We start from the raw sequence: 20789 nt of genomic DNA, 5'->3' as shown, positions 1-20789 counted from the left end.
AATATCCAGTTGGGTACCTTTTTCCAACCCGGTTCCACCAGAGCCAACACCATAACAGGGCTTCTAGAACGTCTCTACCAATGGGGGTGTTCGCGGGCGAAGAAGTGGCACTTGAAACGCACTTGGGTTGGTGTAAATCCCGACTCATTAACCCTTTAGAGCAATATTTCTACGCACGTATGCTGTAATATGCTGTACCAATGGCCTATATGATATAGCGCGGGAACGAAAAAGGACCGTAAGATCCTACTGATCTTCCACTGTGGACCGGCGCACGAGAGCAAGAAAAAACAAGGGCTTTACATGTATAGTAGTGGAGAGTATTTTTCAAGCCCCCACAAGTGACATCGGACTGTCCGTTGTCAGACCAAGCCCTACCTACAACCGGCAAGAAGCTCGAGAGAAATTGGGCCTGGGGCCAGGGCGTATTGATCCTTGAGCAACATAGGGGAAAGCTATGGGTCTGGGTAAAGTGGATTTCTAGCCCCCAAGAGCAAATGAGGGCGCCCCATAGGAGTTTGGGGGCCGAGACGAAGGCCTCATGTGGATGGCTGGCGATTCTGTGGTAAAAAGTTAGTCGCACCGGAGAGAGGCCGTCATTCGACGATCCATCCAAAGAAATTTAAATAAGAAAAAAAAAAAAAAAAAGAAAAAAAGAAGTAAGAAGTAAGATAGTAAAACTATAAAAAATAAAGGAAAATAAAATTTAGACTAGCCAAGCCTAGATTTGAGAACTCCCCTTTTGGGAAAACTGGTAAGATTTTTTTCGGGCAGAGTGTTTCGGTCCTTCATTTCCAATTCTCTGGCCCCATTCCCCACGAACGCGCCGTTAGAAACATTAGGGCCCGGGATGATCAGAACTGTGCCCTAGGCGTTGGTGGCGCAGTCTTGGAAACTGTCCAAAGCCAATCGGGCCATGTCTCAAAGCTGGAATGGCAACATTCGCGGACAAGAAGCTTGTGATCACCGAGAATAAATGACGGTGAGTAAAAAGGCAGCATTGGGGCACTTATTTTGCATGTCCTGAGCTGGCTTCTTGTTGATTGATGGTTTTTATGGCTATTCGGAGTTTGGTTGCGGATCTCGGATGATGTGGCCTTGATCAGTTTCGCAAGGCATCACTTCTTAGGACAAGGGCAAAGCCACGGCGTTGTTGGCTTCTGGCACTTCTTAGACAATGATCCATGTGTTTGTTATGTCAAGCCGTGTAACGCCGCTGAGTGGAGCCAGGTCAGAGATATGTACCCAAAGTGCCGGTACCGAGTCAATGACCGAAAAGAAAGGCCTTGCGGCCAAGTTTAACGTACGAGTATCGAGCAGGTCACGCGGCCTTAGCGTTAAGGATGGAGATATTTGGCATGGACAGGAAGGGTTCCGGGGATGTGGCTCTAGGGATGACTCGCGATCGACCGGATGTTCTCCACATGGAAGGGTCCCCTCAACATCGCCGTGCTTTTTGGTCTGTTCTGTGCATGGCACACCCCCATCTCCGTGCCCACCCTGTTAAATCACTCGTGCGGTTCTTTCCGACCTGCAAAGTCAATCGATTTAGGTGCATCAATGCACCACGGTTGGAATTATTGTCGATGCCGACTCGTCTCGAGCCTTGCATGGCAGCCTTATCAGCATCAGCTTGGCGCTTGAGTGGGAACCGAACTGGAATGCATCCAACCTTCTCCTTCCCAAAAGCAATCCATAGCCTTACTCGTATGCAAACTGACACATCGGTCAACACCCGCACTGGATCTGCCCGTCCGCCTCCGTGGGCCCGCCGAACCTATAAAAGTGGAACTAACCGAATTCAGTCAGTCGACGCGACCCCAAATATGGTGTCCTTGTATGTATTCATCCAGGTCGTTATGTAGACCTGGGTGTGTATATAGTAGATCCATTGGCAGGCTAGTGACGCCGATATTGGTTTATATTTCTGCCTGCCAGACCTGAGAGATTCTAGGTGGCTACCGGTCATCGTTTCCACGTACATACATAAGTATAGTGCAGAGAGTACGAGTACTACATAGTAGTATCAATTTGCAGATTGAAGGTGGCAATGGGGCTCCACAAAGACAGCCCTGAGCCGATCAACCAAGTAGGGCCGTTTATTTGAACTGATATAAATCTCATGAGATCGTGGGTAGGCTGTGAGATGTGAACTCGGAGGTAAATAACCTGATGTTTTCCGTTTTCCGTTTTCTGTGAAGGAAGTTGGAGGAAACCTCTCGTTCTTGGCTTGGCCAATGGGCCTATTCACACGGTGTACATGGATATTCGACCCAAACATGTCGTTGGACCAAGCAATTGAGAACACCGGGGGATGACCAGTGGCAAAGTCAAGAAGCCGGCTGATCGATCCAGTTGGCCAGTTGACTGGCTTACTGCATTGTGAGCCCTGTAGAAATCACGTGACACAACATCTGATGTATCACGTGAGCACCGCCGACTCTGCACGGCGGACAGCATCGATATCCGCGTCTGCCACACGGACATCCCCCACCAACCCTGCGAGCTGCTACGTGCCATCTTCGACCTTCAAATAAACTCGTGTGCATAAATCGCCACTATGAAGCTCGTCCGGTACGTGGAATGCGACGTCATTCGAGCCCGCGTCCTATCCCCACGCCATGCGCGCTGGAATTCGCGACCATCCTTTTCTTCGTCGGAGCTGCTTGCTGACCAACCTTATAGTTTTTTGATGAAGTGCGCCAATGAGACGGTGACTATTGAGCTCAAGAATGGTACGTGCAGACCACCAACTCTTCGAGACCCCGACCTCGCGACATACCTGAACAGCTTCGGGCTTTCTGCCCACCGCCAATTGTAAGCTTGATTTGCTGACGTCAAGGCTTCCCATAGGCACAATCCTTCACGGAACCATCACTTCAGTCTCCCCGCAGATGAACACCTCGCTTCGAACCGTCAAGATGACCCCCAAGGGCCGTGACCCCATCTCGCTCGACACTATCAACATTCGTGGCTCTACCATTCGTTACTACATTCTTCCCGACAGCTTGCCGCTGGATACACTCCTCGTTGACGATGCCCCCAAGCCCAAGAATAAGGCTCGCAAGGAGGCTGACCGTGGTGGACGCGGCGGCCGTGGTGGTCCCCGGGGTGGTGGAGGCCGAGGCCGCGGCGGTGGCGGTGGCCGTGGCCGTGGGCGGGGACGTGGCTTCTAGATCTTTTTTCTTCTTATTCTATCTGAGAGTACAGACCGGCGTTTGTTTCTTCCTTCGACGTATCTGGTTCCTTTTTCACTTTGCATGATCATGGGATGTCATTTGTTACCCCGGAGCTTCTTTCAATTGGGTGTGTGAAAGGAAAAGCAGCACTTCTATTATTTAAAATATCCCAATTTTGTGTGTGGACCTCTTTTTTCCCTTTGCTACGTAGACCTGTCTATGAAGTGACAAATGATTCGCTGGGCGGTACAGCCGGTGTTTACGGCGCAGTGCAATGTACTATACGCACTAAGGTTAGGACTGGCGAATAATCACATGGCACTTTCATGATTGACAAATCCTGCGGATCGAGAGAGCTTAAAAGGGGGCAAGGGTCAAGATGAATTTCTTCCTCTGTACTCCGTAGACAAGAGTAGCTAAAGTCTTTAGTATTGGAAATAGGGGACAGGATGGATGGTGCGGCTAATTATGATTTTTGAGTACAGAGTACCCGATACAATGCCTCCAAGACGCATTATTTACTACTAGTAGTATGAATGCTTCACTTCTTCAATAGTTGCATTTTGGTTTGCCTGCAGCTTATCCTATAATTATAGGCTTAGGCTTATTTTGCTTGCTGGATGAGACTGGCCGAAGTAAAACTTCTTATGGCTTCAAGATGTAGGGAGTTTTGCTAAAAAGACCACCTGCTAAGTTTCGACCGTTCTAGAATAGATCAACAGGTAAACCAAAAAGTGCTAGCAGCAGGGTTGTACGGACTAAGGCCGGCATGGGTCCCAGGACCCAGTGCATTGTAATACTCATCATAATAGTGACTCCCCACCGTCCTCGCAAGCCATCGACTTGCTCGGGCATGTGCACGGTCCAAGAACAGGTTGACCTCAGGTGGAGTCTGTTCGCTTGGACTGCCAACATTGCCGTCTCCCCAAGTATATCAGTCCTCTACCGAGCTATTCTTGAATCTGTAGTGTCTCGACGCCCTTTCGGACCCCGAAATATTGGAGTTGCCTACTAATTGGCCCCATTTTCGCAGATCTTCGGCCACGGCCGCCAGCCATTCAAGTTAGAATTACGGGATTTACGGGATTTGCTATTCGCAATATTCCACGTAGTGGATCCCCGGTTCCAGGGCCGTCCTTCTCCAGATATCAACTTGAACGCGGCACTCGCATTTTGTCGTCTTGTTCAAATTTTTTTTTTTTACGTACCTCCTCGTGGATATGTAGTGTCTCTCGATTGCGAAAAATATAATTCTCGATCTACCGTTCCGTGAATGTTCTTTTATTCGATCACATATAGGATCTCTGAATGACTGTTGATCTCCCTTTCCGTGGATCCTATGTAAGTATACTGGGAATCCCGATTAATTTTGGCCCCCGCCACGTACTGCCGGATTCACAAGCCTGCACTAGTGTGGCAAATGGGGTCTGCCGGTTACCCAGATCGATCCCCGGCGATGATGAACACATCACATGTTTTAAGCCATTCTCGCATAACTTGTGGTGATATTTTCAGTCTATTGGCTATATGAGATCCTACCACCACTTTGGACATTTCGATCTTCGTCGCGCCATTCACAACTCGATTTTGCTTAGCTGCAGATTATTCCAACTCCGTGCCCTGTACGGAATGGTGGTGGGGGGTATAGTAGCAACTCTATCAGGTGTTTTCTCTCCTTATATTATGGTACCGCGATCACAATGACACAAGATTTTTGTCTCAATCCATTGAAATAACGGAGGCTAAAATTTGAATGATGGTCTAGACAGGAAGCCACTCTGGGTCAAATGGGGCCGGGTTTCAGTCAATCGGGAATCTCCCCAGCAGTAGGGGCGAAATCTGGTAGACTAGGCCAAGGTTTGAGGAGAAGTCCAGGTGGAATGGCGGCCGCTAAATTTACCAAAATCAGATGCGAAGTATTACTACGTACTCCGTGCCCAATAGACGTTTTACTGGTTGAGCCTAGTGTGGCCTTGGCTTCTTTAGTAGACATAACTGTCTTTAATTCCGTATTTCCGGCATATCTCGAACTGCAAGGCCGAGGCGCTTCCCTTCCGGAGCTTCATGGCGCTCGAATCGAGGGGAGATCTAGATCTTAGCAGTTACTAGGCGACGATCCAGAGCAGGACTTAAATGATCTGGGGCCAAGCCTTAGCAAATTCTCGCTGCATCTGTTGGTTGGAGCTGGTGCTGCATGGTCGTCGCAAGTGCCAAGACCGTTTTTCCGGAATTATGTTCCAAAAGAGCAATGCTTGGTCGATCGAGATGGAGATCAGGAGAAATGGACCCTGTCATGAGACCAGCGAGTGTGGGCCTTCTTGTCTTAATCAAGCGAACTTGAACTGGCATCCTTTTACCCCTCGGGGACTCCTCGGGGAGGAAAACAATATCAAGGTTTCAGGATCAACAAAGCTGTCGTTCCTAATCAACTTCAGTTGAAAGCGTGTAAATATTAATGCCTAATTTGGACAAGCGCTCAACACAAGGTTCAAATTCGGAGGTTAAGAACTTAATCTGTTGTTCAGTAATTATATGTCCACATGCCGCTATGTACTGTCAAGTGAGCATACTACTCCGTACTGTAGTAGGGAAATGACCCGAAAGTTACTAACGATATCCATTGTCCGGAGTATGTCGGCCACACTCCGCGCAAGAAATTGGATCAAATAACTTCACAGCTAGCTCGAACGGGAAACACGGCACCAGCCTTATTGATCCACGAGTCAGGCCGGTGGGGAAGGCTACGGCTTAGGATAATTAATGGGTGATTTTCATTGGACTCGACCCCAATTTGCCCTGCTCGTTAATTATGGGCGGTCCATGTCCGAACGAACATACAGCCGAAGAGTCTGTTAAGTTTACCTTGCAGCTGACGCGTGCAACTCCATGCTCCACGTTCTAATCATCTCGTGTGTCAGATTCTACTTCGTACGTACTCCGTACCCGTAACTGAGATCCCAACTTCCCCTGTTGCGAGCTCGAACTTGAAGCAGTAAAGCTCTGCTCCACTTGGCAGTTTCCTAAAGTGTCAAGCTCACAAACATCTCCCCCTTTGCCTAATTTTCAATCTCTGGTCGGTCAGATGACAGGATCCCAGCGGCCCAAGTGGCCCTCAGTGGCCCTCCCGTCCGACAATCGGAAACTATGAAGATTTCCCCGGGTCTTCTCTTCCGTATTTCGTATGTATGGAGTAATGGGCATATCAAGGGTCATTCTTTCTTGGTCGCACCGGATACCTATTTGAGTATGGCCAAAAGGTTGTGGATCGAAGCTCGGGACAGCCTGTCTTCCTCATATACCCGAAGCGGTCAGGCTAGGCGACGGCACTTGGCGCCACTGTTGATCACAAACAACCAATGCTGAACGGGGCAATTCCGTATATGAAATCACCCCATTACTGCTCACTACCACTATCAGGGCCAAGTCCATGAACCATGGCGTTGGGTGTCCCTGGAGCCCGCCGCAGCCAACTGACGGGAAGGATCATCGATGCAATCAATTAAAGTTCAAGCGGTTTTGGAGGTGAAATCATTCGTCCATTCAAAACGAATTCACTGCTCCGCAATGCCGATTACGAGGAGCATTTGAATAAGAGTTTCCTCCTGGAGGTGTAGGTTTTGACAAGCATTGCACTTCATACTACGGAATATTCGTATTCGTAGAACAGATGCGGCATTGGGGGGGGCGATTCCCAAGTTCCATGACTTGTCTCCTGTTTGTTGATTGTTGGCCTCATCCTTCGTTCTTGGGGCTGTTACCAGCCAGCTGGGAATAGATAGTACTACCCTCGTCCCGGGGCAGGGGCTGGGGCCGGGGCCGAGATGTTTGGGGGGGTTTCATTCACCGTCACAGAGAAGGCGCGAGGTTTGAGGACGCGATCTGTTTTGAGCGAAGAAAGCTTCGTGGGTTGGAATGTTGCCCGGGGTCGAACTATATTTCTCCCTTGGTGCTAAATAATGCCGCATAAATGCTGTCTTCAAGTTGCCGATGGGGCCGCCGGCGTTGGGGCTGTGTTTGAGGAAAGGCGTGGCAGATAGGCCACGCCACAGGCCAAAGATGACATGTACGGGCTCATCGCCATCACCCATTTTCTTCTCCAGAAAAGAATAACACATTATGGGAACCCAAATGCCCCTTGAGTGAAAAAATGCAATGCCACTGTCGATGCTACCCCCAGTCGATGATGCAGTTCAGCTCAACCAACCATTCAAATGTCATGGTTTGCCGTAAATCTCGAATGAAAAAGCAACGTCTAAACGTTCCGGCTCTTGCAAGTGCCGATGCCACGAAGAGAGACGACAAGCTGCATGATGTCACGCATCTTTGTCCAAAAAGAAAACTTACGCACGCTAAGGTTTCTGGCTTCTCCAAATCCGAACGATAACTAACTTTTCCCAGCCAGCTTGCATCCCGCTAGAGCCAACTGTCTCAGCATCCCAGCCGCCCCAGCCACGAATCTGTTCTTTCACCACTTCGGGTTGGTTTTGCTTGCAAAGTAGCACATATGCGACTCCACGGTCCGACAAAATGCCGGGGATAGCATCCAGCAATCGATTTGTCGTTTCCATTCCATCTGCGCCGCCCGCATAGGTCAACGAGAGAAAATAAGAGTCCTGGTCGAACCTGGCAGAGCTTGACATCCCTTCCAATGCTGTGGGATCATTCTCTGACGCTGTTGGTAGGCGTGGCAGCTCGTCGGTTGGAACGTAAGGTGGGTTGAAAAGAAGAACATCAACGCTGCCAGGTCGAAGAGGTGCGCAGAGATCGCCGGTTAATGACGAGATATGAATGGTTTTGAGCGCCGTGGTATCTGAACTTTGCTGTTCTGCGGAGATGGCTCTGGATACGGTTTCTCGTGTTGCCATGCAGGCATTGCGGTTCACGTCTGTTCCCAGCGTGAGGATATCTTGTCGCCCGAAGATCTTCTGCGACTGTGCCGCAACAAACCCCAGTACGACACCGGAGCCCGTACCCGCCTCTACAACGAGTGGTATAGCACTAGAGGCAAGATCTGGCGATGTGCCTGTTTGGAATCGGTCCGATAACCATTGGGACTCGGATGCTGATGCGAGTGTGTCCAGAAAGAGATATGAGTCCTCGGAGGGCTCGTAGATGGTGTCAAAGGAGACATGAGAAGTGTCTGGCGTGGGAAGCATTTTGCCAAGTACCTTTTGTACTTTGAATTGTTTCCAGGGTTCTTGGTGTGCAAAACTGAACAACCCCGCGATATGGTCTGGTCTCTGCCAAAATGGCAGCTCCGATGTTTGTAGTTGTAGATGAGGCTGAATGTAGCGAGCAAATCAAATCAAAAATCGTCAGGGTGGTTTAACCAGTTATTCAACCCAGTATAAAAAACGGATTATGGAAAGTTGGTCCAATGGTTCAAAAATTGCGATGCGATGTGATGCGATTGGCGGAGAAGTGAAAAAGACGCGGGCGGTGATCGCCTCGCCGCCTTTTTCGGCCCAAAAAAGAACCGCGGCCTCGAGAACAATTATGTCATGCGCCAGTCGCCATCTCCAGTGAAATCAAGTTCGAATTATTCTTCCCGCCATGCGTATCGCTCATCGTCTCCTAATGGCCACGCCGGCCTCGATCGGCTCCAAGTCCAGTCTCACCGAGGCTCTGGCACTCCTCCCACCGCTGCAGCTGTACCGCCGGCTCCTCCGCGTCCATCGCAAACTGGACCCCGAAATGCGCGTCCTGGGTGATTCCTACGTGAAGAAAGAGTTCCGAGCACACCGAACTGCAGAGAACCCGCTGCATATTGTACGTTTCAATACAGGACTGGCGGGATAACCTTGCGCATCGATTGATGCTAAGGAATTGTGGTTAGAGAGTATGGCACAGCTGACAACGGCAATGGCAGATCGGATTCCTGACTGAGTGGCAACTCTATGCTCAGAAGCTTGAGGGCGATAATTGGGCCGGGCAGAAACTGGATAAGTCGAAGTTGGACAAGTTGAGCGGTATGGTTCCCATAATGTTTCTCGCAGATATTTGGACTTGATTTGCTAATGGATATGATAGATCAACAACTTGGACAGCTATTCGAACTAATGCAGGCTATCCGCAGCCCAGAGAATGATGGTGAAGGAGAGAAGCAATAAATTGGCTTATCATGGGCAACCCTTCGGTACTTGGGAGATGCGGGCATCTCTCGATGTCTGTCCAGGTTGTACATATACTAGACATGCATGTTTGAATGGGAGGGCGACCCTCTCTTCACTCTTCTGTATTATGTAGCGATGTAATCCATATTATAAACTTTTCACCTACCTTTAGGGCTTGATACCTCTACACCTGGCTTAGTATATCTAAATTGCTTACGCCCCTGTGGTTATGAGATTCAAGTTTGATAGTACTAACTACTACCACCGCAACTGTGCACTTATAATTATAATTAAAAACAGCTGCGGTGCAGCCTAAGAGATACTATACCTCTTTGTCCACAATCATGGATGGTGCAATAACTTCAAACGAATCTTGGCCAGATTCGTCGTGGACGTTGATGACTGTGGCGGTATAACGGACAAACTTGAATGTTGTAGCGGCGTTCGTATCCAGACGTAGATAAATCATTGTATTGCAACGAGACTCGGTCTCGGTGACGGTGATTGTTGTCATTGCCACTTCGGGGAAATACCCAAGGGAATGATAAAATAATAGGAGGCTATACTGTTCGTCATGCTGCTGTTGATTATGGTGCTCACTGCACGAGAAATATTCAAGGGGATGAAAAAGAAAGCGAAGAAAGGCAGACTGTGAGTTGCTTATGTTGGTTTGGACTGGTCGTTCCTTCTGTTCAACCTTTGTTGTGACTAGGTAAGGTCGTTCCTGCCTTTACAAGTTCAACTTGAAGTTGTACTGTATTGTCCAAACCAGCACCTGGGCATGAGTGATGAAAGTCTCGCGTCGTCCTCAGGCAGAGATATCTTTTCCTCCTCTAGTGTTTTCTACCTCTACGCTACCAAGTACTAGTATCAAAGCTAGTCGAGCAGAAAACAAGTACTGGTATACCAAATTCCAAGGCGACAGCCCCTAGATTTTAAACACGGTCTAAAATATGGTTAAAGTGCTTTCTCTTATAAGTTCTAGTTTTAGACTTTTAGTAGGTATAGTGGTGCAAATAACTCCCGAATGCAAGCCTTTGATTTCAAGTTAATATTACTAGAACATACTATTCTTAGCATCTCCATTCTAGCAAATGAAATGAAGATGTCAACCAAAGGGCGGAAGCCCACTTACCTAACGCCCCGCAACCCCGAAATCGGAATTACCGGGGCAAAAAGCCAAGACTCTATCAAGCCGGATATCCCACAAAAAAGCTATACAAAGTTCCATTGCCCATCATCTGGATCGAAGCAATTGACCCGATTAAACATCGTCTCAAAACCCAACTTCCCCAAAAAACTACCGATTTTTCCCAAAATGCCAGCTCTACTGGAAGACCCCTCTACCCGCATCCCCCCACCTCAAGCACACACCAGCGCCGCATCAACGATCCCCCCCACGCCAAACAACTCTCCCGAAAGCAGAAAATGCCGGCGTTACTTTGTATCCAATTACCAAGGGACCGGGCAGTATTCCTGCGGACCTGAGCGCATTTCTACACGCCGAGTTCAGCGCCGAGATTGAGCGTGGCGCGACGTATCCAATGGAACAGGCCATGGCCCTGGATCAGTTCCGGGATTATTGGTTTGGTACTTTTGCGGTTGTTGCGGTGCTGGATGAAGAGGGGGCTGCTTTTGGCGATGGGTTGAGGGAGGGGAGGAAGTGGGAGGAACTTTGCTTGGGGACGTTTTATATTAAGCCGAATTATCCTGGTGAGTTGGTTGCACTGCATACTACTACATCCAACAAGAATTCAAATCAAGTTGAGCTACTATTGGAACTTGAAAGGAAAAGCACTGGAACTTGAAGTTCGCTAAATGACTAACTACATTTGAATTGACTAGGCCGCTGCTCGCATATCTGTAATGCTGGTTTCATGACTACCAATGCAGCTCGCGGTAAGGGTGTTGGACAAGTCATGGGCGAAACATATCTTGAATTTGCGCCTCAATTGGTAAGAACTTTCAAGTCGAACGCTAGCTTCAGAATTCATCAGGAGACAGCATGAAATTCCCTCTGACATTCATTTTCTTCTAGGGTTACACGTACTCCGTCTTCAACCTGGTCTTCGCTAACAACCCAGCCTCCATCCGGATCTGGGAGAAGCTTGGATTCAACGTAATTGGACGTGTGCCCAAGGCCGCACGCCTGGCCAACAGTGAAGAACTGGTCGATGCATTGATCTTTGGAAGGGAACTTGGGAATTGACCCTGATCAGTAATTTAATGCTTGTTCCTTGAGAGGATATGTGAGGGGTTAAAAAGGATAGTTAGGGTCTAGACGCCTAGGTATAGAACGCGCGTGATGACGAAATGTCTATCAAAAGCATGCAGGACAATAAAACTTGAACGAAGCAACTTGAATGCAAATCTAAAAGATGAGAATAATCTAGGTTCCATTACCGAGGAGAGAAAGGGTAAACTACAAGAGGTAGATAAATATTCACATGGATGGAAGGGGAAAGAGACCTCGGGAGGAAAGAAGAAAAAGGAACCATGATTTAAACAAGCAACCAAAAGAGCAACAAGCGCGAGTACAAGTACAAAGAAACCCGGGAAAGCAAAGAAATTCAAGACCCAACGCTCAGACCATACCATGCAAAATAATGGGGATATCACGCAAAACCGAACCCTCAAGAAATCATGCTTCGCACCCTGGCCAGCTTAGAAATGAGCAAAACCAAAGCTGCGGGTGGAATGCATAATGCTAAAAAAAAGACATAAAAACAGGTTGATACAGGATATGGAGGTGGAAGAGAGTGTTTAGAGGATGAGGGAGGAATCGGAGAAAGGAGGATCGGTAACGATGTATACTGCCAAGCGTAAGGATGAGCGACCGCAACAGGAACAGCAAGGGAGTTCAGCTCTTCATGCTCGCCATGGCGGTCGTGCATCAAGCCTCTTCTGTGCAGCGGTGCGTTCCTTCGGCGTCGGCAAGGGTAGCAAACTCATGCGCTTGTTTCCGGAATGGCCTAACGCAGTACCGGGACGGGTGGACTTAGTCGGACTGTCCATTGTTTCTTGGGCCGACGATACACTGCGGCTGAAGGAGCTCACTCCGGCGTAACTTTGCCGACTGCGTGGTGTGTTTGACATGCCGGAAGTATTGGAGACACCGGAGGTTCGACGAAGTCGGCTGTAGGGAGGTGGGTCGAGGAGTGAGGACTTGGCGGGGGTAGGAGAGGAAATATTCCGTGAAGGACTTCGGGATGAGGAGGCCAGACGACTGGAAAGACGACTGATTGAGCGACCGCCAGGTCCAGCACCAGGAGCTGGAGAGGCAGACATATCGCGTCGGAATGCCATAGTCGATGATGGCCGGGGTGTGCGCATTGGAGCAGATGAGTTTCGATAGCCGGTAGGATTGGGTTCAAAGTAGTGACCAGTATCCACGTCCCGCGTATTAAAACTAGGATTCCACCGCGGGCGGTTGGGAATCGTGGACGGTGGCTGCGGAGTGCGAGACAATCTGCGACTTGCTGGAGTCGGGGTGGTTGCATAGCTGTGCTTGGACGGTGGCGGAGAGCCCATGCCTGAAGGGACGGGAATAGCAGACTTACGTCCCGTAGTTTGCGGCTGTGGTAGACCTGAAAACCTTCGAACGTTGGACATAGTTGAGCGTGTCGTGGCGCTGCCGACGGAACTTTCGCGGCGACTTGAACCACCCATCGGTGTTTTATATGAACTGCCCCCAAGAACGACAGATGATGCAGGTGAACTTCCGGGGGTGTCGATGGCACTACCCGCAGCTGGGCTATCCACTGTGACTATACTGGATATGGAATCACGTAGCTGTGGACCTCTGGCAATCTGGACGTCTTCCAGAGACGCATCCATCACCTTAACACTGGCCTTGAGAGCATCCGTTCGTGATTTCATATCAGACAGCAGCCGCAGGACCTCACCATTCAGGGTCAGACGGTCATTGATACCCTTTTGAATAATTGTTATCACGCGCTCAATCGCAGGCAGATAGTGCATCTTCTTTGTCTCATAGGTATCCATTCGCTTGACAAACGTCGCAGGATCGTTGACCGGCGCGTTTGTCTCCAATCCTTCTTGGAGTTTAGAAAGACTGCGCTCCACAGATTCAAACATCTTCTGCGCCTGACTTCCCGCATTGCGGAACACCATGATCCACTTGTCCTCGCCAAGTTCTTTTTGTAGCGCCTCGGAGTCAGTCTGTAGAACCTGGAAGCTCTTCTCTAGACGTTCTCGTCGGTCATCCAGCTCATCGCAGGCGCTTGGGAAAATCTTGTTAGCTCGGGACTGAAACATAGACAGTCGCATTGGCAAGAAATCCAGGGAGGCACGAAGAGGCTGCATGCGCGCAAATAGAGCCATGAGATTGGAGGTGGAGTCATCCTGAGGGGTCTTGATGATGGGCGTATTAGAAGCGCTCGCCATGATAGCACCGAGACTCATCCGATTGTGGGAGTGCGATCGCCCTTTGGACGGGGATTCTTCGACTATTGTCTCAAGCTCGTTGATGTCAACGCCGCCTGTCGCTTCAGGACCGTTGCCCATTAGAGCCTCGTGTCGCTTCTCCTCCATCTCGAAAATCGTTCCACTGAGGTTGTCAATCTCCATACCCACATCGCCAAGTACATTGGACCAAAGTTCTTCCCACTCCATGGCCAACTCTACTTGTTGTTTTACACCTCTGAGCTTGCTCTTGATTTGCGACCAATTTTGCAAAATGCTATCCATCTGACTGACGATAGTCTTCAAGTTCTCGTTGTCGACAGTGGCGACGTCGTCTCGGAGCTGCACGTTCTCGATAGCGCTCACATAGACGTTGACCAAAGACTCAAATCGAGTGATAGCTTTGTCCACCCCCTCGAGGCCCTCTCGACCACCCGCTGCCGCCCACTCCACATCATCCTCTGAATCCAGCCCACTGAGTACATCGAATGCTTTCCTGATCCAGAATTGGATTTGGTCTGCGTGGCCGTTCAGTGCGCGGACCGCTAGAAGCGCGGTTTGTATATTCGTTATACTCGTTTCGAGCGCCGCAGGTTGGGGGAGTGGTATGGAGGTAAGCTGGGAGAGTTGGTTGCTGAAGGAGGCGCGGGAGAAAGAGTATATAGACTCGGGGCGCTGTGAACTCGTCGCATTGAAATATGACTGTGGGTTGGAGGAAGAGGAGAGGCTATAAGTGTGGCCGCGAGGGGAGTCTTTTGGTGGGGGAGAAGGAGCGGACTGCTCCTCGCTGCGCTTAGTGTCATCAACATATTTCTCAAAGTCGGTACGCGTATCCTGTGCCCCATCATTTCCAGATAGAGCTTCTGATTCCGTACCAGCACCCAGCTGAGGGGGGAGGGGGAGGGGGAGTGGGCTCCGCGACAGACATGGACGTCGGTGGTGGGCTGTTCGGTGGATCAGGAACAGTCACCGGAGGCGGAGGCGGAGGGGGAGGGGAAGGAGAAGTAGCGGCGAGAACAGGTGGCTCTGGGAGGTCGACAACCACGTCGGTGTATTCTGAGCCCTCCGCGCGCGCGTCGGAGACTTTCTGAAGGAGATCAAGGCTGGGTAGCTCTAGCCTGTTCGACGCGGTGCGCTTTTGAGTCGGTGTTTCGTCCGGTGTTGTGGGCACCTGGCCAGCCCACGCTTGGCCTCTCCTTTCAACTTTGATGGACAGGTCCTGGTGCAAGTTATCCAGCTCCTTCAAATGCTCCTCCGGGATCCGACCAACCGTGCCGGCGTTGCGGTTGTTATTGTTTTTGGAGCTGCCGTCCAATAGCTTCACCCGAGCCGCGAGGGCGGGCGATAAGCGACGAAAGATGCTCGGCTTGGAATTCTTCTCGGCGCTGGTAGGCTCTTCGAAAGGGTCGTCGTCTTGATTGCTGCTGCCGATACTCCAAAGAGACGATTTGGACTTTAGACGGCGGAGAGGGGAAGGTCCGTGTTCATTGGGGGAGCTGGAGACCGCGGGGGAGGAGATGCGGACAGAGCGGACGTGCTGGGGGACAGCGCGATGTCAGTCACCGAGGAAGTTGGACCGTCAACCGTGGCATGCATGAGGACAGGCCCCGGGGGCGGTTGGAAAAAGGCTGAGAGGGTCGAAAAAGCGATTCAAGTTCAGGCAGGGATGGGCAAGGAATGTTTCGTGTTCTCGTTCGGTACGGAGTAACGGCCCCAGGCTGTGAAAAGGGTTCGTTGCTAGTAATCTCCTTTCACGTAGGCTCTCTCGTTCTGGGTTCTTTTTGGGGGGAGGGGGGTTTGGAAGAAGTTGAGAGAGAAAGAACAAAGGCTACATGACCAGCTGAATGAAAAGTTGCAGGCGAAATTGGGCAGCAACCGGTAAGGAAGTTGAGACAAGAAACGAGGGATGAAGTGGCCAGAGAGTACGGAGTACTGCAGTGAGTACCTCCGACTCCGCCCATTTACTATGGGGCTGCCAGGTACCGCTTCTCCTCGGTATGTTAGTGCGGCGATCGGAGTATTACAGAGTACTTTAGAGTTCTTTATGCAGTGGTTCATGAATTCATCATCATACCTTGAGTGATAAAATAATAGTTTTAGTAGTACTGGTATGTCGTGGATGTACTACTAGCCCCAGCACACCCGGGAAACCCAATGATAGGGGAAATGTAATACTACTAGTATACTCCTATTGTATAATCTCAAATTTGAAAGCGTTCAAGTTCTTCTCGTCCTTCTGAGCAACAATGAGAATCGCTATCAACGGGACGTCACCTTATGTCTTACTAGTGTGCGATGCTTCATACCATTGCTACTATGTAGCCTCATGAATGAAAGTACGTGAAAGTACGGCCAAACCTTGGAAATGTCTCGTCTCGGAAGACGAATCCTATGCCAGCCCAGCTGGGCGTCCTGAGACTGGGAGACTGGAAGCCAATTTCATCAACTTGTAGTTTAGTTGATAACTAAACCGTATTTTCATAGTACTGATCCATGTATGCCCAGGTGTATGTAAAGTATAACTTGCTTTGTAATATAATTTCCACAAGCAGCCCTGGAGTATGGAGTAAATGAACCAGTACTACGGAGTAAGTAATTATCGATCATCAGACAAGCACGTGGCGAGGCTACTTCGATGCTGCTAGGACCTCCAAAAATACTCAACGGGCTCGGCCCAGATTCAAATTTCCGAGGTATTTCACTATTTCAGGGGCGCAGATCAGCACCGTTGCGCCCTAGCGCCAGAGCGGACGCGGGCCCAACGCTGTTCCGTAATGCCTCTAAATTCTCCACAGGTTCGAGTACCGTCTCCATGCAATGATAATGTGTGGATCAATTAGGCGTCGTCTCGTCTATGCGGTGCAAAGGTATAAACAGTGGGAGAAGACAATATGCAATGCAATCCCGAACAGAACTGGCAATCGGCGATGAGAAGAGGAAGTAAAAAAAAATGAAGAACCCAACACCAGATGCGGAGATGGGCAGAATAGTCGGAGAGACTATCCAGGGGTATCTAGCCAATTGCCCAAGTATAAGAAAATAAAAAGACAAAGAAAAGGGGAGAAGAAAAAAAGGAAACCTGAATGAAATAGAAAACAACCGAGATGCAAATATGAGAGGGAGGAAGGGAGGTAGAGAGAGAAATTGAGACCGTTCTTCTCAAATCAGACCAGCGCTAGGGGGTCGTCCGGGGTTGGCCGCTTGCCAATCACGCACCAACTCTCCCCGAACGGTCTTGCACCAGGCCAACAGCGCCGCGTCAAATTGTTTCCAGGCCACAACCGTGCTGCTCTGGACCACGCCCATTACATCCACCACCAAGCGTAGTTCCCAACGCAATTCCGCGGCTTTCACCCAGTATCGCAGATTCTCCGTTTGCCGATAGGGCTTGGCGATATCCTGATGAAAAGCTTTGATTTCCCCGAAAGGCCGCTTGGATTTCTTGACGGCGATGTTGTGCAACTGAACCAAGATCCGACCGTCGCGGAACCGGTCAAGGAATGCAGTCGGGGCCGGCTCTATGCCTTCCTCTTCTTCCATGACTGGAGTCCACTCCGGCAGAGTGTGACCACCAGGCATCAAGCTGCGGAGAAAAGACTCTTCGCGGGATCGCTCGCGTCCGGTCCAGTCGCCACGGGCCCAATCCCAATTCTCCCGCTCTTGCGCTTCCAGATCCTCCAAGGCCTTCTCCCGGACCAGCATGGTGCGGACACCCGAGATCCAGCCTTTGATAGCGTCGCGTTCCTCATCGCGGAGTCCGCTGGCAAAGTGCCGTGCAGCCCAGCGTTTTAGTACATCGAGGACATGGAATAATTCCTTGCGGATTTCCCGCTCCGTTTTGATTGACGCTAGGCGTTCAGGGTGTTCGTGGGTTGTGTAGTAAATCTTCGCCGCCCGGATTGCATTGGTCACATCGTCCAGGATGCACATTCCTTGCGCTTCCTCCTTTGTTTGCGGGGTTGGGATCTGGCTCGAGGCCTCATCGTCTAGGGATTCGGGGATATCGCTTGGGGAAAGACTAGATCGGAGTGAGTCCCGGGATTGGGGCTCGGCGCCGTTCTCAATGGCTTCGATGTTGGAATCTGCTTTGTCCAGCGCTCTCTGCAGGTCCCGACGCAGGGAGTGTAGATCTGGCGGTGGTGCAATGTGGTGTGTCTTAATGCTGTAGGTACTGACTGTCGGTGGAAGCATGACCTCCCCTTCTTCGTCTTCCATGCTGGGGTCGAAATCTGGGGACTCGACCATTTCTGTCGGGCTAGCTGTCAGGTCGTGCATGTGCCGTTCATTGGGGGTGATCAGCACCCGAGGCACGTTCTCCGCATTCTTCTTCTTCGATTCTTTGCCTCGACCGGTCTTTCCATCTAATAGACCGGTTCGAGCAAAGTAGTATTGTAGGTGGGCAATGCTGCCCAGACTCATGACACTGTCACGGTGCCGAGCGGACTCGGAGAACTCGGCTCCAAAGGCGCGAATGTATCCATGACGACGGGATGATGTTGAAACGGTCGAGCGGGCATCGGCCGAGGTTGCGGAGGAGGCGGAATGGGAGGAGACGGAGGAGAAGGTGCGGTCTGGAGAGGAGTATGAGGAGATGGCCGGCGTGGCTGGAACGGAGGGAGATGGTGAAGAAGCCCGGACTGGAGGCGAGACCGAGACCGATTCAACGTCGACAGACTGCGGCTCTTCCATGATGTGGCGGAATGATCTGAAACTGCTGTTGCACCAGCTGGCCACACAAAGAGGTTCTCAAGGTTTTCGAAGTAACTTTTGAGGTACACACGGCGGGACCGAGGATCGGGGAGAAGATGAGGGGAAGCGGAATGCTTCAGGATCGAGATTCGAGGAATGACAAGTAAGGATCGCAATTGGTAACGGCCTGGTCGCACGGCCAACGCCAATTCGGAGGTTTAATGAGAAGTGGAAGATCGCCGGTCGAGAAACTTCTTTAGGCCAAAAGGGGTGGTGGCACTAAAAAGGGGGGTGAAAGCGGGTCAACGCTACACAGTTTGATTAAGTGTTAATCTGGATGTCTAAGAATGAGTGTCAAGGTAATGTTTTCAAGGGAAGGTCTTTATTGAGACTTTTGTTTTTGCAATAGCACAGCTATTTGCCTTTACTATCCCCTTAAAGTCGAAGCACCATAAGCATACAAGTATAGCAGCAGAGTCAAGCAGTAAGTGGATTGCCGCCCGGACGGGTTTAGCCGGTGCCCCGCGTCCACAACCTTTTGGACTGGTCCGCGCGTGTTTGAGTGGAGATGTTCCATGCTTCAGTATGTAGTAGTAGTAGTTACATACGGGTATTCCTTCTCTGATCTTTGCACTGCAATGCACTGCCCTTAAAATATGTCCTTCCTCTCCCATCCACTTCCCTTCAAATTTTCCATCCCTTTACTCGGGTGTTCCTTGGTCGGATCCCGGTACTTGGTCTGATAGGGATTGGGATCGGTCGATTGGATCAAGTTGCTGAGAGTATGGTTGACCTCGCGGTGCTTGGCCTCATCGGCACGGACGTACAAGAGCAGGTCCTTCATGGTGCGCTTGCCCTCCGGCATCTTCCAGTATTGTACCGCAATCTCGGGTGCCTCAAGAGTCTCCCATTCGGGAAGCTTGCCGTCTTCAAGTTCCTGGATGGCCCGGGTGTAGGTAATAACCGCCTCTTCCTCGAGATATCCCACAAACCGGTGGCAAATCCGGGGTGAAATGAGGTAGGACAGGAAGAATCCGTTGAAGAAGACGCCCTGGGCTCCGAGAACCATCACACGCATGAACCATCCCGGCTCGGCAAGTTTGAGGAAGGTCAATAGATGCATGCGCTCGTTAAATGCCTCTTCCAGCAACGTTTCGATCCAGCCGTTATCGCGCTTCATTCGTCGGAGACTGCGCAAGTGTCGTAACATGCCGCCCACCATGCCGGGCACGCCGGCAACACTCTCGAGAAAGACGAATCGGGCCAGCCATTTCCTCTCTGTCATGACGAACTTGGCTGGTAGTGTCTCGCCTGGTTCGGGGTGTTTGTATCCCGTCACAAAGTCCATGCCCCAGCGAAATACACGGACGGTGCCCAGGGCTACCCAGTCGGACCAATTCGTTGCGTTCCGATGGGCAATCTGGATGCTGCGCATCTGCGAATCATTGTAACTGAAATTTGGGTCAGCTTGGTTGTCATCAAGGGGATCAATACGAGCCAGGACAACTTACACAGGATGTACCCATGCTGATTCCACCTCTTTCACACCGGGGGTTTGTGGTGGTGGGAAGTATTCTTTGATCTGCTTCTGCTGCGTCGACGAGATGAGTCGTTTGGGGGTGTAGGTGACTGGCGAGGCGCGTTTGTTCACTCGATAACAGTTTGGTAGGGAGGTGGTTGCGACGCCTGAGTAGGCCCGTGCAAACAAGTAGAAGTATGACTGTGGTCGCGCTGCCACCCGAAGGGGCGTCGGGGAGAAGGTCGATAGTGAATTCATAAGTTGGAGGTGGTTGTGTGTATTCAAGAGGTGAACTTGAAGATGTTTGGGCGTGGCAGGTGGTAGGAATGTAGGTTTTGGTCTGTGTTGGATGTATCAGATAATATTCCAAGTTTGAAGTAGTAATTTCAGGCAGCGTCAGAGACCGCAGGCCTTTTATATGACTCAAGCCAGAAAAGAAAAAAAAAAAAAAAAAAAATTCCCTTTCGCAGGCCAAGTCAGGAATACGAATTGATTCCCGATTACCACCGCGGTTGATTGACCCAGGGATGGGCAACGCGGCTGTGCCTGGCGTTGGAATGATGACATTCCCGGCGGTTCATTGGCCAGCTGGTGCCTCCTTTACGCCTTTACGGTATCCTTCGTATGGTTCGTTTGTATACATACTTCGAGTTTAGCCGCATATCAGCCCCACCGCATCGCGGTCCCCGCCTGCGGCTCCGATGCATGACCATCGGACCCGACAGCAGATATTCCCTGCCTTGAATTGACTCTCTCGAACAAGAAGCGATTCCAAAAGTCTTCCCATTATCCCTCAACTTGTCTACAGCTCCTGTTCCTGACCGGAACCCGTCATCCGATTACGGTAAAATTGAAATCTGACAA

The 20789-nt window shown here is 50.4% G+C and overlaps 8 protein-coding genes across 8 annotated transcripts; 3 read left to right on the top strand and 5 right to left on the bottom strand.

The window, feature by feature from the left end:
* Positions 1–2560: 2560 nt before the first annotated feature.
* N7481_006048 (mRNA splicing protein SMD1) lies at positions 2561–3176 on the top strand (the record flags this gene model as incomplete). The annotated part of the gene is made up of 3 exons (XM_057265267.1): positions 2561–2574; positions 2686–2735; positions 2854–3176. 3 exons carry the CDS (start codon positions 2561–2563, stop codon positions 3174–3176), a joined length of 387 nt encoding a protein of 128 aa, XP_057122987.1.
* A 4352-nt stretch (positions 3177–7528) lies between these two features.
* N7481_006047 (S-adenosylmethionine-dependent methyltransferase) lies at positions 7529–8335 on the bottom strand (the record flags this gene model as incomplete). Its single annotated transcript, XM_057265266.1, has 1 exon — positions 7529–8335. One exon carries the CDS (start codon positions 8333–8335, stop codon positions 7529–7531), a length of 807 nt encoding a protein of 268 aa, XP_057122986.1.
* Positions 8336–8732: 397 nt separating this feature from the next.
* N7481_006046 (succinate dehydrogenase assembly factor 3) lies at positions 8733–9289 on the top strand (the record flags this gene model as incomplete). The annotated part of the gene is made up of 3 exons (XM_057265265.1): positions 8733–8948; positions 9049–9148; positions 9210–9289. 3 exons carry the CDS (start codon positions 8733–8735, stop codon positions 9287–9289), a joined length of 396 nt encoding a protein of 131 aa, XP_057122985.1.
* Positions 9290–9614: 325 nt separating this feature from the next.
* Positions 9615–9806, bottom strand: N7481_006045 (uncharacterized protein; the record flags this gene model as incomplete). Its single annotated transcript, XM_057265264.1, has 1 exon — positions 9615–9806. One exon carries the CDS (start codon positions 9804–9806, stop codon positions 9615–9617), a length of 192 nt encoding a protein of 63 aa, XP_057122984.1.
* Positions 9807–10610: 804 nt separating this feature from the next.
* N7481_006044 (GNAT family N-acetyltransferase) lies at positions 10611–11501 on the top strand (the record flags this gene model as incomplete). Its single annotated transcript, XM_057265263.1, has 4 exons — positions 10611–10762; positions 10806–11005; positions 11138–11247; positions 11331–11501. The coding sequence occupies 4 exons, from the start codon at positions 10611–10613 to the stop codon at positions 11499–11501; spliced, it is 633 nt and encodes a 210-aa protein (XP_057122983.1).
* A 659-nt stretch (positions 11502–12160) lies between these two features.
* On the bottom strand, positions 12161–15313 carry N7481_006043 (KAR9 family protein; the record flags this gene model as incomplete). Its single annotated transcript, XM_057265262.1, has 3 exons — positions 12161–14602; positions 14640–15254; positions 15281–15313. The coding sequence occupies 3 exons, from the start codon at positions 15311–15313 to the stop codon at positions 12161–12163; spliced, it is 3090 nt and encodes a 1029-aa protein (XP_057122982.1).
* Positions 15314–16876: 1563 nt separating this feature from the next.
* Positions 16877–18406, bottom strand: N7481_006042 (uncharacterized protein; the record flags this gene model as incomplete). The annotated part of the gene is made up of 1 exon (XM_057265261.1): positions 16877–18406. The coding sequence occupies one exon, from the start codon at positions 18404–18406 to the stop codon at positions 16877–16879; it is 1530 nt and encodes a 509-aa protein (XP_057122981.1).
* A 649-nt stretch (positions 18407–19055) lies between these two features.
* N7481_006041 (alternative oxidase) lies at positions 19056–20183 on the bottom strand (the record flags this gene model as incomplete). The annotated part of the gene is made up of 2 exons (XM_057265260.1): positions 19056–19857; positions 19918–20183. 2 exons carry the CDS (start codon positions 20181–20183, stop codon positions 19056–19058), a joined length of 1068 nt encoding a protein of 355 aa, XP_057122980.1.
* Between the last annotated feature and the right edge of the window lie 606 nt (positions 20184–20789).

Source organism: Penicillium waksmanii (genome assembly GCF_028829765.1).
Source record: "Penicillium waksmanii strain IBT 27052 chromosome Unknown utg000005l:1.0-5232799.0:1.0-5237142.0, whole genome shotgun sequence".
NCBI lineage: Eukaryota > Fungi > Ascomycota > Eurotiomycetes > Eurotiales > Aspergillaceae > Penicillium > Penicillium waksmanii.
The sequence above is the reverse complement of the archived record's forward strand: the minus strand, read 5'-3'. Positions and strand labels throughout refer to the sequence as shown.